Source organism: Pleurodeles waltl, chromosome 4_1 (assembly GCF_031143425.1).
Source record: "Pleurodeles waltl isolate 20211129_DDA chromosome 4_1, aPleWal1.hap1.20221129, whole genome shotgun sequence".
NCBI classification, from domain to species: Eukaryota; Metazoa; Chordata; class Amphibia; order Caudata; family Salamandridae; genus Pleurodeles; species Pleurodeles waltl.
Window position 1 is genome coordinate 841,301,563 of NC_090442.1, and position 16,924 is coordinate 841,318,486.

Genomic DNA, 16,924 nt, shown 5'->3' on the forward strand with positions numbered 1-16,924 from the left:
CCAGTGGTAGACTTGTCTGCTCTGATAACTCCCCAAGGGGGATAAGATTACCCGCTTGAAAGCAGTCACTTGTAGTCACAAGTAGTGAAAGACTCAAATGTCAATATGGTTACTCACTGTTGTACTCTTGTATTAAATCTATCCTGAAGAGCCAGTCCTCGGTGCTTTCAAGAAAGGCTGACTTGGACAGGGCCAAGTCTAGAAGCTATACTGCTACATTTGCAGTCATACGAAGAACTTGAGCTGCAACCTTATTTGAGTGCTGCACTTAGTAAGTAGACTATGCTTATCCTACGAGCAAGACTTATGGTCATTCTCATCAACCAATTCCATGCGTCTTGGGCTGCGGCACCAGGAATTGGCCTTTGCAGGTTTTGTAATTATAAGAGAGAGTCCATGCTTCATTTGCTTTGTTGTTGCTCTGAATTCTTAACTGCATGACACACTTTATTGAACCCGGTGATTTTAAAGCATGGGATTTCAACTCGCAAGGAGGCCTTGGATTTCTGCTTGACAACCAGAACCCTATCAACTTGGCTCGCTTTGGAAAGTACATGGATTTGAAACTTTCCACTATTAAGTTGTGAGCAAAAGCGGTAAACCTTCCTTGAGAACAGGATCATCAGTTATTTTATACATAAACTATTTGTTTAACTGTTTTATAGGTTTCTTAGTGACTGTCTTGCTTGTTACATTTTAACTTCTGCATGGTTATATCTTAATTAGAACACTTTATAAACTGACTTTTATCTCTTGGTCCATTGCAGAAGGTCTTGCACCTTACGTTGTACAGAGTAATCCAGGCATTGTGATTGAATGCTGTTTTATTTTATTATTTTAATGTATTTTGTACCCATTTTAATTCATTGACACAATTTATCTATTGATTTTAGGGGAAATGAAAGAAGTGTCCTTCATGAGTGGATAGGCTCCACTAGACAAGAAATAATGACATTTAGGTTTCTTCTATATATTTATTGGAAATAGTGAATTTTAAAATAATATTAATTCTTTTAATATTCCTTTTAAAATTATCTTCTAGAGCACACTTAGAACATGCAAACCTCTCCATTTTTGCTTTTCTTCCGGCAGTTCCGTTTCTACATTTTGGCTCCAACCTTTTGAGGTGAGGTGTCCTTGTTATTTCTAGTGTGGCAGCCATATTGTCTGGTCCTGAAATTGGCACCAGCATTGTTAGTTTCAGGTTGTGAGATACTTCCTGCAAGATTTGCAGGTATGCTAATCACCTAGGGATCCTTCCTCTTGTGCCTCTAGAGATTAAAGAGAAGGGGATGAGGGATGCCTTCACACAAATCAGCAGGCAGCATGAGTTGCATTGGAAGGTGAAGCACTTGAAACTCTGGATGTAGTACTTTTCTCGCCTGCTTGGGGGAGAAAAGAGATGCTGAGCTGAAGTTACAATATGAGCAGCATTCTGAGTTCTGCAGAAAAGTTTGCACTGACCTTACCGTTTTCCTACTCACGTATTTCCGCAGGCAAAACTTGCCAACATTTGTGTTTGGCGGACAGATGGGGTAGGTGATAGGGAAACAGCACAATGCTGAGTTTTGCATTTACAGAAAGGAGGAAAACATTTGGTATTACCACGTCAGCCTCCATTGTGATCTGCAGAACTCAGAATGGAAAGGTAAGACTGCACCAGGTAAAAGGTGAACTCTATTAGATCTGTATTTTCCTGTGCATCTTTAGTTCTTGGAATTAATCTAACACTCTGAGAGGATGAAGTCCCTCTCTGAAATTACCAACAACATGCAGACTGGCAAGAAGATATACAGTTCCCCTTGCCTTTCCAGCAAGATGGCATTGTTTTTGATACTTTTATAATTATGTCACTCAAAATATCCTAAATTTCCAACCACATTATTTTATGCTTTATTCTTTTATGACTCGTTATATAGAGCCAATATAATTTGTGTCTCAGCTATGTCGGTTTCAAATCAGAGTAATGGGAATTTGTCATCATGGCTGTGCTTCATGCCTTCTTTAAGCCCATAACATACAGTTGGGTGTAGTTTACTAGTATTGTAGTAGTGTATCAAACTTATATAGGTTCAATACCATCTGCAAATTCAGATGCCAGTGTAGACTCAGCTGTGCTATTCTGGCTTGTATCAGCAGGGAGGTGGGCTTTAACTGAACAGTGAAAGAGTCTGCAGTGCAGCAACTGATTCCCAAGGTTGGTCAAATAAGCATCTTCCTGATGCATCCCAGTGGACCTGCAGGCCAGTGTTGGAGGCAGTTCAAACAGCTGTTGTTTGTCCCCTAAGGTGTCTTTTAGAGTTATGTACCTTTCACTCCTCTACTCTGCTCACCTTTAGCCTTCCTGGCTTACTCTTACCCCACACAAATGCAGATCTCTGACTTTGCTGCTGCCTAGGCTCCCAGTAGACCAATATATCTTCCCATAACGCTGTAGCTCTGGAAGGATGCAATTTGCCAAGTCCCAAGCATATATAGGTACAGCCATTCGTGTGCTGCATGCCCACTGCACAGCTTTTATTATTAACAAAAACTTTCAAAGATTCAGTGTTACCACTTAAGTGTTGTTTCTGTCAGTCCACACTTTCCATTCTAAGGTACTTTTGTGACTAGTGCTGTGAGTTTCTTGTTACACTGATAGTTCACTTTTTTCACATAGCACACTCAGAAACCTAATATTAATATTTCAGGTTCACGGAAATCTTACCTAATTTTGCTTGTTAACTAAACTGGGTTGTTCATTATTCCTAAAACCCTCTGACTGTCATTTGTTTGTACATAATGCAAGTGCGGTTGCCATTTCTCAAATAGACTCACATATTTGCAAAAATGTTTTGGGTAAGACACTGTCATAACCTAGAGGCTACCGGAATTAAATGGGAAAGGTATTGGCATTAAAATTGTCCGTCATGTCTTTCTGTCCCTTTGTGAAGATTAATATAGTAAGGATATTATTGAAACTGTGTTTTTGTGTAAACTTGTAGTGCCTAACCATATATTTGTGTACATATCTTTATAATTATCTTAATTATTATATACACCCAATTGACAAACTGCCTGACTTTGCTCTTGACCAGACTCTAAAATGTATGTTACTTTAGTACTGTATTTTAGTTTTTGTCATTATTACAAATATTGTGTGAAATATTTTGCTAATAACATAATGAATGTAGCTTTAAAACAATATTGTATGATAAAGTTGAGTAAAATAATTTCAAATATCTCAGTTAGAACAGATTGACAAAGCATTTAAGAATATCGGACCTGAAATTCCATGCACTGGATCGGTTAATAAAGATACATTAAAACCGCAGAGAAAGGTATTGTTATTTATTTCATTATTTGCATTATTTCAAGCTGTTTCACAAATTAATGCCTAATGTAATACCAACAGATGTTACGGAATTATATAAGATTTGAATTTCTCAGTCACACATTACTCATGCATATTTCAATCCAGTATTTATCTGAACTTTGATATTAGTAACAAATACAAATGATCTTGTCCTTCCTTTCTCCCCACTCATTTGTACCTGTCGGGTAATATCATTTGGTCTTTTTTTTTATATTAACTGTCATTGCGCCCTTTCCCTCTTTATGTGCCCTACTTAGCCCATCTTTTTTCTTCAACTGCATAGCTATCCACTTTGTCCCACCCTGGCCTGAGACACTCCATTACCAGGAAATGCCACCTTTGTTTGAGCCCAGTGTATTTTCAGTAGGATTTGTAGTGAAATTATGTCCATGTGTTTTACTTTTAGGGTAATTAGAACTTGATGATAAACCTTATAATATAGTGTTGAGCTTAGACTGCTTCTCTCCTGTAGCCATTTTGGTATGCATTGTGTGCCAGAATTCGTGGAGCACATGGCATTCTCAAAGTAAGTGTGCAATGGAGCTCCTGAAACCAGCAATTACCAGATTATATGGGTGATAAGAAGGAGGCTTGGGGTATAATCCGACCTCTAACAATTGTGTGTGTAGTCTCCAGGCTCTGTGACAATAAGGCTCTGGACACAATCGTATCCCATTTATTCTTATTGCCTCCCCAGTTCTCTCTTCCAGACCCCCTGACACATCTATCCTGATACTTTTGAACATTGAGGCACGGGTATATTTCTGATATTGTCTGTCTGTTATTGACTTTACCCTCCCAGTGCTTTTTTCAAAAGAGGCCAAATATTGCGTGCCTTTCTACTATACCTGCTTGTTTATCATACCCTAACCTTTCTTCTTCTGGCTGGTGAATGTATTGTTTCATCTGTTGAAAGGTATTAATCATTCCATGCTCAAACATGTCCCTCAGTTTGATACACTTGGTTACTTTTCATTTTGCCAAGGCTAGCCTAAAACTTGGCGAGAAGGCCCTGTTAGTATGTAATGGCATAAATGGAGAGCGGCACGTCAACAATCGTCTCTTCATACTAGTGCAGTTCCACACCTGCAGTTGTCACCATTGGATTGGGGAAATATAAAGCTTGTCTTCTTTCTGGGACCCCTGGTACTCTGCATAATGGCCTGTAAGCAAGGGTATGGCCGTTAAAAAGCCTGCCTATTTTTCAGGTCAGGAATCCAAGGAGTGAACCTGATGAGTATTCGAAGTCCAATCTCTCCGAAGTCCCTGGGCCAGCTTAAGGTTGAACTGCTACTGGAAAAGCAGCCTGGGGAAATAGGGCCTCAGGTCAGGCAGGATCCACTGTGCCCCAACCGTGGTAGTTGAGGTTGTTTGCCACTAGCATTGTAGGGTCCGTCCTACTAGGCTTCTGTACACTAGAGAAAGTATACCTTTTCTATATTTGATTTCCAGGGTAGTAAGAATGAGCAGTCAAATGATTCTCAGTGAGGTACTGTGGGAGACAAGAGCTCAAAAATTAAGTCAGTCAAGAGACATAATAAACCATTGTCTGTTCAAGGACTTAACTATTGAATAAAAAAGAAGTACTTTACATACACAACATTACCCATCACTACACAGTTTGAGGAGTGTGGCACAGGCATGAAATGTTGTTGTGTTCAATATCTTGAGGTGCTAAACCCTTCAGTAAACAACCCACCTTCTCTAACTAACAGACTTCCCCATAGTCCTTAATCTGGCATAATTTGGGAAACAGCTCTGATTAGGCATGGGTGCAGTTTACCCAGTAACCCCCAGGGCATATATGAGCTACACATTTAAGTTTGTTTTTCTCTTTTGGAAATTATTGGTAGAGTCTTAATTTGTGCTGTAGACGTCTGTATGCTGTTCAGTCTTTCATTTTCACACTGTTCTCAAGCCCCACGGTTACCTGCATCTGGGAGTTGTAGTCTGTACCTGTGTTAGACGTGTACAGAAGTCCTGTTTTTGTGGTGCAGTGACTTATGTGCTGTTGAGGACATGGGGTTGCCCTCTCTTCGAGCTTGAAGACATTGGATATTCCATGTGGCATCATTAATCGTGGCATTCCTACTTCAGATACAAATGGAACACTTGTATACCAGATGAAGTCCCTGGACCGATCTCAACCTTGTGGATGATTTAGCATTTGCAGCCTCCAAGCTGATCAGGACGCTCTCCTCATGTTGAGAGACTGCTTGGGCTCTGATAGCAGCAGTGACCGCACCAGTCTCTCAATTATGGCGACTGTCAGTCGCACTCCATACTTCAGTTTCCTAGAAGGCTGGATGCAGTTCATGACTAGAACTGTTTAGGGAGACTAGAAACCCCCTTCCATAGACAGGTCGCTCCTGGCTTCACTCCCTGAGGCTTTCTCCATCTGGGTTATCCCTCAGTTGAGTACGCTCTGGGTTTCTTCTCCTTAACAGCCTTTCTTTCTGCAAGGGCAGGCACACTCCTTCCCTCTCCCAGTGGACAGGCAGGCTTCTAAGCCATAGGCAGCCTCTCGGCTCCACCAGCAGACAGACTTCAGTTAATGTCCCCTAAACTCTGAGAGACTGGCTAATATGCAACACCAGCCCTGGTCATGCAGCAATCCTTTTAGTCCTATGTGGAGCCCTGTCTTCCTTGGTCATGAAGAACGTGGAACTGGAAATGAGTAGGATTGTGTGGATTCTACTTTTAGAAACATTTTTCAGACAGGTGATGTGGATCCAGTGTCTTAGGTTTCAGAGCCAGTTTGGGTTGGTTATCATTCAAATGTCATTTTATTGCTGCTCCTCAGACACAGCCTTTGTGCGGGTGATGGCAATCACAGCAAGTAGAAAAGATGCTGACCTCAAGGAGTATCCAAAACAAGATCAGAAGTAAGAGATCTCTGCACTTGGCTTTCATCAGCCTTCCTGAAGCAGCATTCAGAGACAGACAAAAGTACAGGCTCTGTCTAGAACTTTCTTGCCTTGAACAGAAGAAAGTGCATTCTTACCCCTCACATGTGCCAAGTGATAGTGCTCAGGAAGAACTAATCAGCAACCTTTTACTAACAGGGTCCTCAATTTGTCAAGGTAGCCCTGTCTCCATCCTTCCTTTCTACATTTACTATAGAGTCAAGATCGCCGTCCTTCAGCCACTGGAATGCAATCCATAAACTTGAACTGCCTAGGCAACCTATATCACCCTCTATTGTGCCACGCTAGACCAGGGAGTTGTACAAAATGGATACCAGTGGTCCGATTACAAAGGCTTATATCACACACAGACTCCTATTTCAATACAAGTGCTACATACTCACTGCACATAAACACACGGGTAATGTCAACACAAGGGTCTAGGTTTCACATAAAAACTGAACTTGACATAAGAGGGAGTCCCTGACACAGGAAAAAGGTTTGGCCACACCTGATTCATAAAAACATAGAATGCTGTCACCATCGCTTTACGCAATCCACAAAGTGTAATGACAGCAGTCTTATGCCTATTATGAGGACACATTTTGTGTGACCCTTTAGGTCATAGAACATGTCCCGGACTTTCCATTAAAAGAGTCAGTCATAGACTTCTGCACGCATCCTAGATTAGCATGATGCCAAGGCTAAAATAAAAGGTTGGGATATTAGTTTCATATACATTTGGGCACTCAGGGAAGATGACATACCCATCAATGTACCGGCTCTGTAAGAGAAATCATCACAGGCTTGCTCAGAAGAAATTAAATGGATACAAGCACTCATGACAAGGAAAAGGGTTGCTACAGCCTTGATGTGCCAGAATAATGTGGAGCTGAAATTGAAACGGGATCCTTGGCATCCCTGAAGAAGAGGAGAGTGGCCTTTTTGAGAGGCTTTTTGGTGACATGAGCAAATCATGGAGGGCATATATGGATGCTTCCACCAGAGGTTAACAAAGGGTCTGCCGGTTGTGCTGTGATTTTATTTTTAAGAATCCGCATCTTAAGATTGAAGACCTGAGCAACACACTGTTAGTGGCCACCTGGAAATAAGACAGGAAAATAAGCTATGGTTATTACCATATGCTTCCCGGACAACAGAAGAAAAAAGATTAAAGGAATGATAGCTAATGCAAAACAAATTAATGGTCTGAGATGCACTTCCAAAACTACTCTTCAGGAAGGATTATGCATTGTAACTATGCTAAAACAATGTATATTTTGGAACCCACAGGATGCAAAAGTTGCAGTGTATTCCATAAAGAAGGAAGAGTCGTACCCTCTCGCTAGAGAAGAAGCTTTATCACTAAGGTGACAAATGTGGAGTCAAAGGCCCAATAGGACATTCACCTAGCCCACCAAAGAGAACGTGTGTAGGAGTGGACACCAACAACGCCACCAATTTTTTTAAATTGAAGGTACTGGGACCACAATGCAACATCTAATCTCTTACACCTAGAAGCAACCCACACCCCAAGCAAAGTGTCTGCGAACATATGCCGGAGGACCTTGTAAATGTACCCTTACTCATCTCACCCTCTTTTTGTCTCCCCAACTTTAGTAGCCACCACTCTTTCTTCAATATCCAACCAAGTGCAAGAGCCCTCCCTTTGATTGTTTTCCAGTGTGTGACTGGCTCAAGCTGGACATGAGTTACAGTGTTTTAAAATGCTTCCTACCTAAGGTGGAATGGTAGGGTGTGGCAAGGCACAGATCAGATGCATTGTGAGAATCTGTGGAATGGACTTTAAAAGAGGAGGTGGGAAGTAGTTTTCTAGGAAGATACTTTATGTACTATCCTAGTAGGTACGGAACAGTAGGCTGACTGTTTTTCTAGCATTCTTCCTCCATTTCGTATCGCATTGATACTGCACTGAGAAATGCAAATGTGTGTAAATTAAAAAACACATTTTCCTGTAACGGTAAGAACTCCTTCGCCATCCTACCTACCCATCATAAGCTCTTTCATGTTTAAACTTTGCGGGATATATTTATACAAGTTGAACCTAGCCCGAAGTGACAGAGAAGTATTTCACATAGTACCTGATGTGGTACAGGATGGGGTAATTTAGGGAGGTTGTGAGGCCAGTTGTAATTCTGGGGATTAGTGCTGGATTAAATACTGTGGAGGCCCAAAGGCAGCCGAAATCTCGGGGGTGGGGGGGCTGTTTTGCTTTCACTAATGACGGAGCTGACAAACATCTCTGGAATGCACCTTTCAGTTCAAATAAGACATTTATTATTATTTCACCACGAAGTTCCTAAAAAGGAGATTAGCATGTTGAAAGCACACGTTTAAAAATAGTCACAGCAATAAAAGGAAAATATACCAAAATGATTCTCCACTGCAATGTACACAGCAAATATGTGTATTTATATTATATTATGCAAAGCAAATAACGAAGTAAAAATTCATCACCGTAGGGCCTGCCAAGCTCTTCATCTTTCTCATACCAGCAAGACGATGACCCCGTTCGACTGCAAGAAAGAGATTACCACCCTCATGGGACAGATATCAGGCATCTGACGTCAGGAATCCTGATTGAGGCTACTCTCACTCTCGCTGTCGCACTAGGTCTTTTTATATCTTAAAGAAGTAGAAGGAGCTTTCTGGACAAAAACCCTCATTTAGCAAATCAAACATGCTGGCTAGTTTAGGTCTGCTTTAAAAATAATACGTTCGGATTTGGCCACAAAAAGCCCAAAAACAAGCACAGTTTACAATGTGGAAAAGAACGAACAGATTTAACATGGCAGTTTCTAACGCTCTGATAGTGTTTTGCTTTCACTAATGACTGAGCTGAGAACAATCTCTGGAATGCACTTCTTAGTTTAAAGAAGACATTTATTATTACTTCACCACGAGGTTCCTGAGAGAGGAGATTAGTAGGTTGGAGGCACACTTTTAAAAGTAGTCACAGCAATGAAAGGAAAATATATCAAAGTGATTCTCAATTGCAATGTACACAGCAAATACATGTGATTATATTATAGCATAACTTCAAAGCAAAGAATAAAAGTCAAAAGTCATCACCGTAGGGCATATCACTGCTCGTCATCTTTCTCATGCCTGCAAGTTGGTGACCCATGTTCAACTGCGAGAAAGAGATTTTCCACCCTTACGGGACAGGTCAGGCAGCTGACGCCCGCTCCTGACTGAAGTCTCAGAAAATTCCCCTGGCTGCTGCCCAGGGACACCTTTTATAGATTGAATAATGAAAAAGCCTGCTAAAAGGCCCTTCCCTCTAATAGTCAAAACATGCTGGCTACTGTTGGTCAGAGTTGGAAGAAACAAGCGTTGAAAGTTGGCCAAGTTTTTAAGGCTGTCTTTCCCAAGGCTGCACTAGAGAAAAACAGAAAATATGTGCTTCTTTATCATGCAAGTGTTTGGTGAGAGAATCTACGAAAAACACAAGCTTGGTTTACCATGTGGAAAAACACAGCTCATCTGCAATATCTCAACTGCAATTTCTAACGCCACGATAAAGCCAATAGGCAGCTAAACTGAATACAGAATGTCTAGTGCCACGTTAAAGCCAATAGGCAGCTAAACTGAATACAGAATGTAATATCTAATGCCACGTTAAAGCTAACAGACAGCTAAACCGAATACAAAATGTAAGGTGCTACTAGTGAACATTGGACAACTAATATGCACAGTGGTGAAACAGTCAGTGGTCAAACATACTTAATGTCATTACAGATAGTCAATAGGCAGCTAAACTATATACAAAATGTAGTCTGCTACTGGTGAAAACTAGACAGCTAATCCAGGTGCAAAGTGGTGCAACACAAACTCAGTGGTCAAAAACACATATTTCACTACAGGCCCTCCCAAATTATCTCGTAACACGTTTTTAATTTTACCACCAAACAGTTTTACTAAACCAATTTTATTACACAAAACTAAACGAAAACTTTACTTACCTTTGGTAACGCATTATCAGGTAGAGACTCTATCTAGCTGCAGATTCCTTACCTTAGAATTTCCTGGTGTCAGCTTAAAATCTGGAATTTTTTTCTGAGCAGTACACTGCGTGCACCGTTGGGTGGTGTCATTTGGATCCACGTAGCGTCGTTGGAGCCGTCTGTGACATCACGGTCACCTATAAAGGCACCACTCTGGTGCATGTACGTCAGTTCTTATTCCCACTAATTTCCAACAGTTCATCTGTGCAATTAACAGGGCTCTGAAAGGGATAAACCTCCTTACCCTGTTAGACATATCCGTAGAGCGGGGAGGCATGGGTGGGAGTAAGGAATCTGCAGCTAGACAGAGTCTCTACCAGGTAATGCGTTATCGAAGGTAAGTAACTTGTTCACCTGAAAGAGATGTCTAGCTGCAGATTCCTTACCTTAGAATAGATACCCAGGCCATAACCTCCTGGTGCTGGCTGAGGATAAATCGTCTCACACTAAAAAGTCCTGTAAGACCGAACGGGCAAAGTGTCCGTCTCTCCAGATTATCCAGGCAGTACTGTTTTGCAAACGTGTGCAAGAATGCCCAAGTTGCTGCCTGACAGCTATCCAGGACTGGTGGAATGAGCCCTTAAGCCCTCAGGAAGCTGCTTCTTGGCCAGTGCGTAGCAAATTTTAATGTAGAGAACGACCCAGAGCGAAATGGTTTGTTTCTGCACTGCCCAACCCTTCTTTGCACCCATGCACCCCAGAAAGAGTTGGTCATCCACCTGGAACTCTTTTGTGCGGTCAAGGTCAATGCTGTTTTGGGTCCAGTCGGTGGAGTCACTCCTCTTCCTTAGAGGGATGCGGTGGAGCAACGAAGGTGGGCAGGATGATATTCTGACCCAGATGAAATGGTGTCACCACCTTGGGAAGGAAAGAGGCACGTGTTCTGAGAACCACCTTGTGTGAATACATAGTGAGATACGGTGGCTTGGATGACAGACCTTGCATCTCACTCACCCTCCTGGCAGATGTTATTGCCACTAATAAGGCTGCCTTAATGGTGAGCAGCCGTAGGGGACAGTTGTGTAAAGGCTCGAAGGGAGCACACATAAGTAACGTGAGGACAAGATTTAAGTCTCATTGAGGCATAGCAAAGGGCTAGGGGGGAAAATATGTACAAGCCCTTTAAGAACTCTATGTACAATAGGAGACTTGAAAAGTGAAGGCTGATCAGGCAGTCAAAGGAACGCCAATAAGGCAGAAAGATAACCTTTGAGAATACCCAAGGCAGAACCCTGCTGGGTAAGGAATAGTATAAAGAGAAGGATATCGGAAAGAGAAGCAGAAAGAGGATCAATAGATCTTTCTGCACAATAATATACAAAGTGTTTTCAATGGCAGGAGTATACCGTTTTATTGGAGGGATGCCTGGCTGCCAAACTAACTTTACAGACTTCGGGAGGAAGGTCAAAAGCCATCAACTGTTGCCGCTCAATCTCCAGGCTTGAAGGTGCAGAGTTGACCGGTTCGGGTGGAGACTCTTCCCCTGCTGCGACAGAAGATCTTCCCAAAGGGGCAGCCTGATCGGAGGATCAATGCTAAGGGCCTCTTAACAAAGGGTCCCCAGCTCCACACCTCCCAGCTTGTTGGAGTACCACATTGCGGTAGCGACGTCTGTGAACACCTGCACCATTTTCCCTTTTAAAACAGGAAGAAATGCTTTCAATGTAAGTCGGATCACCCGGAGCTCCAGTAAGTTGATATGGTGTTCGGATTCCACTGGAGACCAGAGGCCTCTGATCTCCACCTCTCCCAGATGGCCGCCCCATCCCAGAAGTGACACATTTGTCACTACTGTGAGATCTGGTTGGGGAAGGGAGAGGAGTCTGCCTCTGCCCAATCACAGTTCACTAACCACCACTGCAGGTTTTTTGCAGTTCCCTCTGAGATCTGAGCCATGTTGGTAAGCTTCCCCTGATGCTGTGCCCACTGGAACTGCAGGTCCCACTGCAGAGCCCTCATATGCCATCTTGCATGTTTGACTAACAGGATGCAGGAGGCAATGAGGGCCAGCAGCCTCAGAGTCTGTCTAAACGAAAACCAGGATAGAGGCCGAAACATCTGTATCATAACCTGAATATCCTGGACTCGCTGCTCGGGAGGATAAGCCTGAAACTGCACTGTATCCATAATAGCCCCGATGAAGGGGAGCATCTGAGAGGGAGTCAGATGTGACATTGGCACATTTATAGTGACCACCACCGAATGCAGGAGGTTCGCCATAGTCTGAAGGTGGGTGACGAGAGCCTGGGGAGTAGGAGCCTTCAACAGACAGTCGTCGAGGTAGGGGAAGACTGAAATCCCTAACCTGTGCAGATGAGCTGCTACTGCTGTCATCACTTGTGAACACTCGAGGTGCTGGTGAAACCAAAGGGAATCACAGTAAACTGAAAGTGCTTGTGGCCCACCTTGAACCGCAAGTAACACCTGTGGGCAGGCAGGATGGGGATGTGAAAATACGCATCCTGCAAGTCCAGCGCTACCATCCAGTCTCCTTGGTCTAGAGCAGACAGACCTGAGCAAGAGTGAGCATCTTGAATTTCTCCTCTTTGAGGAAGTGATTGACGTCCCGCAAAACCAGAATGGGGCGAAGACCCTCGCTCTTTTTGGAAATCAGAAAGTAGCAGGAATAACAACCACTGCCTACTTCTGACATCAGGACCCTTTCTATGGCTCCCTTGCCCAAGAGAGCTGTAACTTTCTCACAGAGCAAGATTAAGTGAGCCTCCATCAGCTGCTCTTTTAGTGGAGGCAAAGAGGGAAGGAAGGACTGGAAGGGAAGGGAACAGCCACTCTGTATGATCTGAAAGACCCATTTGTCTGATGTTATTGACCACCAGTGAGAGAGATAAAATTGAATCCTTCCTCCAACTGGACGTGAGTTGTCTTGCAGAATCATACTAAGAGGACTTAGGCGCTGTAGAGGAGGGGGGGCTGGGTAGTGTTCGACCCCTGGCTAGACCTTCTGGGTCTGAAGGTACCAAGACCTCGTCCTCACACTGGATGTTGAGATGACAGTGGACAGTGGCTGATTTGTGGGTGACATAGTACCACACCCCTTCCGAAGCCTCTAAAGGGGTGAAAGACAGACTGATGGTGAGCAGGTGCCGATAGGCCCAAGGATCTGGCCTTAGCCGAGAATCTTCAAACACCTCAAGCGCCAAGTCTGTGTTTTCTCCAAATAGGCGCAAGCCATTGGAGGGTATGTCCATAAAGTTTGCCTGGAGATTCCCCCGAAAATCCATACGTACAGAGACTGTGTACACTTGCCATCGTTCCGGATATGGTATCGGATCCAGAAGTCCCCAACAGCGCTGAGGTCTAAGCTGCTGGTGTTGAATCCGATGGGGCCCCTGCTGACCCTGCGGGCCCGAAAGTGCACGAGCAGGGGCAGCCCACTCGAATATAAGGCTCTTGGTGTCCTAAAACTCTCTCAGCTGAGTGGGAGTCACTCCAGCTCCGGAAAGGTGGGGAGGCTCGAAGTCGGCCCTGGCATCGGTTTGAGAAACCGTGCCTGGAACGTTGACGTTCCCGAGATGCCTCATCAGCCGACTGGCATGGCGAAGTCTGCTTGGACTTCTTCTATTTGTGCCTCTTCCCCAAGTCTCAGAGGACCTCAAGTGCGAAGAAGACGACTCCTGGAGCAGTCCTGCGACCTCCTCGATGGGGACAGCGGCCTCCTGGGAGTCGTGACAATCAAGTCGACTGCCTGGCCGCCATGAGCTTCAGAGACTGCTCTCTCAAAGCTTTCGGGCCCCAGGCCTGGCAGTCGGAACACGACTTTGTGTTGTGGTATCTGTTGATGCACCAGAGACATACCTGATAGGGGTCTGTCACTGACATGGCGCAATGGCATGCACCACACGGCTTGAATCCCGTCTTCCTCTGTCATCTTCGCACAGACTTCAAAAAGATGATACATGTAGTCCGCAGAAAACTCTGAGGGATCTAAGAAGGCGTCGGTTACAGATGGCATCTAAGTCGTCGGAGCAAACACCCAACATTTTCGGAGAGGAACAAGCTCAGGCTGCAGTTTCTATTGCAGACTCTGATTCAGACCGAGAGTCAGCTGGGGACAGTCATTCAATTCCAGCGGCGCAGTCCGTGAGTACAAAAGCCACTTCTCATCACCTAAAGGCAACCAAAAAGACATCAGCACTGGTTTTGGGTCCACCACTGCTTGCCCGCCATGGTCGGACCCAAAAAAATACATACCGATGACCAAAATGCATTCAGCACCGAAGAAGACCAAAATGCATTCAGCGTAGACCGAACAGCGTTCCACACCTGTTTCTGGATTGAGTTGAAGAGCGGAGACCTCCACCTTGGAGCTGAAAACCCTACCATCCATTTTGGAGCCAAAAAACTACAACCCACTTCGGAGCTGACATTCTCGGCCTGACTAAAACAGTCAGTCTCCAAACTTTCGGAGCTAAAACCTGTGGTGGGGAAATATGCTCCAGCTACCGTCTTCACAAATAAGCTCCATTTTTTAAGTGGTGGAAGCTAAGCAGCGCAAAATCCAAACCCACAAAGACACTGGAAGGATTATTGCTTCTCCGCCTTCTACAACTAAAAGAAAGTTAACTTTCCAAGAGATATTCAAGAATAAGGAGAAACCAAAGGCAGTACAGTAGCCTTCACCACCACATTCTCCTCTGCTTCCTGCTTCACGACCACCAGATACTCCACCACCACCTTTACCTACACAATTTTCTCCACAATCCCCTATTTCTACACATGAGGATGATTTGGGTGACACTCAGTGTAACATAGACCCATGGGATTTATATGCTCCAGACCCTATTCCATCCAGTGATCCTGATTTATATGTGGCTAGTCCATCTCCACCTGAAGACACCACGGCCTACAATCAGGTCATAACTAGGACAGCTGCATATCACAATGTGCAGTTGCATTCAGATCCCATAGAGAATGATTTTTTTTTATTAATACACTATCATCCACTCATAAGGAGTATCAGTGCCTACCAATGCTCCCAGGCATGTTTAAACATACAGATGACATTTTTAAGGAGCCAGTGAAGGCTAGGATTATTACACCAAAGGTGGACAAAAAGTACAAGCCTGCACCTTCAGATCACCTTTTTATCACACAACAATTGCCACCTGACTCTCTTGTCGTTGGTGCAGCGAGGAAAAGGGCAAATAGCCAGCCCACAGGGGATGCTCCTCCCCCAGATAAGGAGTCACAAGTTTGGGAAGAGAGTAGCAACTTAAGCTGCTAATTACTGGAGAATTGCGAACTTTCAAGCTCTATTAGCAATGTATGATAGAGCTCATTGGGATGAGATGGAAGAGCTCTTACAGTACCTTCCAGCAGAACACCAAAATAGGGAACAGCAGATAGTTACAGGGGGGCAAGCTCTCTCTAACAATCAAATTAGATCTGTCTTAGATGTAGCAGACACAGCAGCAAGGGGTATTAACACCAGTGTGGTTATAAAAAAGCATGCATGGTTAAAAACCTCAGGGTTCAAACCTGAGATACAGCAGGCAGTACTCACAATGCCTTTTGATAAACAGCACATCTTTGGCCCAGAGGTGGATACTACCATAGATAAATTAAAGAAAGACTCTGAGACAGCAAAGGCTATGGGTGCCGCTTATAGACACCTGCTCGGGAAACTTTTCGTAGGCCCCACTTCAGAGGTGGTTTTAAAACATCAACATCAGAGCCGTCCACATCCCAATAAAAGCAGGGACAACAATTTTACACCAAAGGTTCTTTTAGGGGATATTACAAGGGAAACAACTTTAGAGGTATAGGTAAATCCACCACCACCAAAGGTGCCTCCACCTCAACTAAACAGTGACTTTTCTGTTCATCCCCACACAGTATACATCCCCTGTGGGAGGAAGGCTGGAAAATCTCTACCACTAATGGCGCAACATTACAACAGATCAGTGGGTGCTGTCAATTATCCAGAATGGTTATTGCCTAGATCTCATCTCTACTCCACCAAACATTCCCCCTCGCTCACACAGGCTTTCTCGGGAACAACTAAATATGTTAAAACAAGAAGTACAATCACTTCTACTCAAAGGTGCAATAGATATTGTATCTATATCTCAAAAAGGGGCAGGAGTAAATTCTCAAGACTTCTTTATACCAAAAAAGGATGGTACTCTCAGACCAATCCTGGATCTCAGACCCCTCAATCAGTACATCCTCTCAGAGCATTCCCACATGGTCACTCTTCAGGATGTCATTCCCCTACTACAAAAACAAGACTACATGACAGCATTAGATTTGAAAGATGCTTACTTCTACATTCCCATATATCCAGCACATCTAAAATACCTACGATTTGTGATAGCAGGCAAGCACTACCAGTTCAAAGGGCCACCCTTTGGAGTAACAACAGCACCCAAGGGTATTCACCAAATCCCTCGCAGTGGTTGCAGCATACCTCAGAAGGCAACACATACTTGTCTTTCCCCATCTGGACGACTGGCTCATAAAAGCCAGCACCATTCAAACCTGTCAACAGCACACACAGTAGATACCCTACACAGTCTAGGGTTCACAATCAATTACTAAAAATATAATCTGCAACCAGCACAAATACAACCGTATCTGGGAGCAATACTGAACGCTCAATCACCATTAGCGTA

General features: G+C 43.7%; 1 protein-coding gene across 2 annotated transcripts in view; it reads left to right on the plus strand.

The window, feature by feature from the left end:
- Window positions 1-16,924, plus strand: part of SCYL2 (SCY1 like pseudokinase 2) — a 349,357-nt gene that overhangs the window by 314,570 nt on the left and 17,863 nt on the right. For both annotated transcript variants that reach the window (XM_069229600.1, XM_069229599.1), the window contains one exon: window positions 3,228-3,320. In XM_069229600.1, the coding sequence (XP_069085701.1) occupies window positions 3,228-3,320 (93 nt within the window). The remainder of the gene's footprint in view (window positions 1-3,227; window positions 3,321-16,924) is intronic.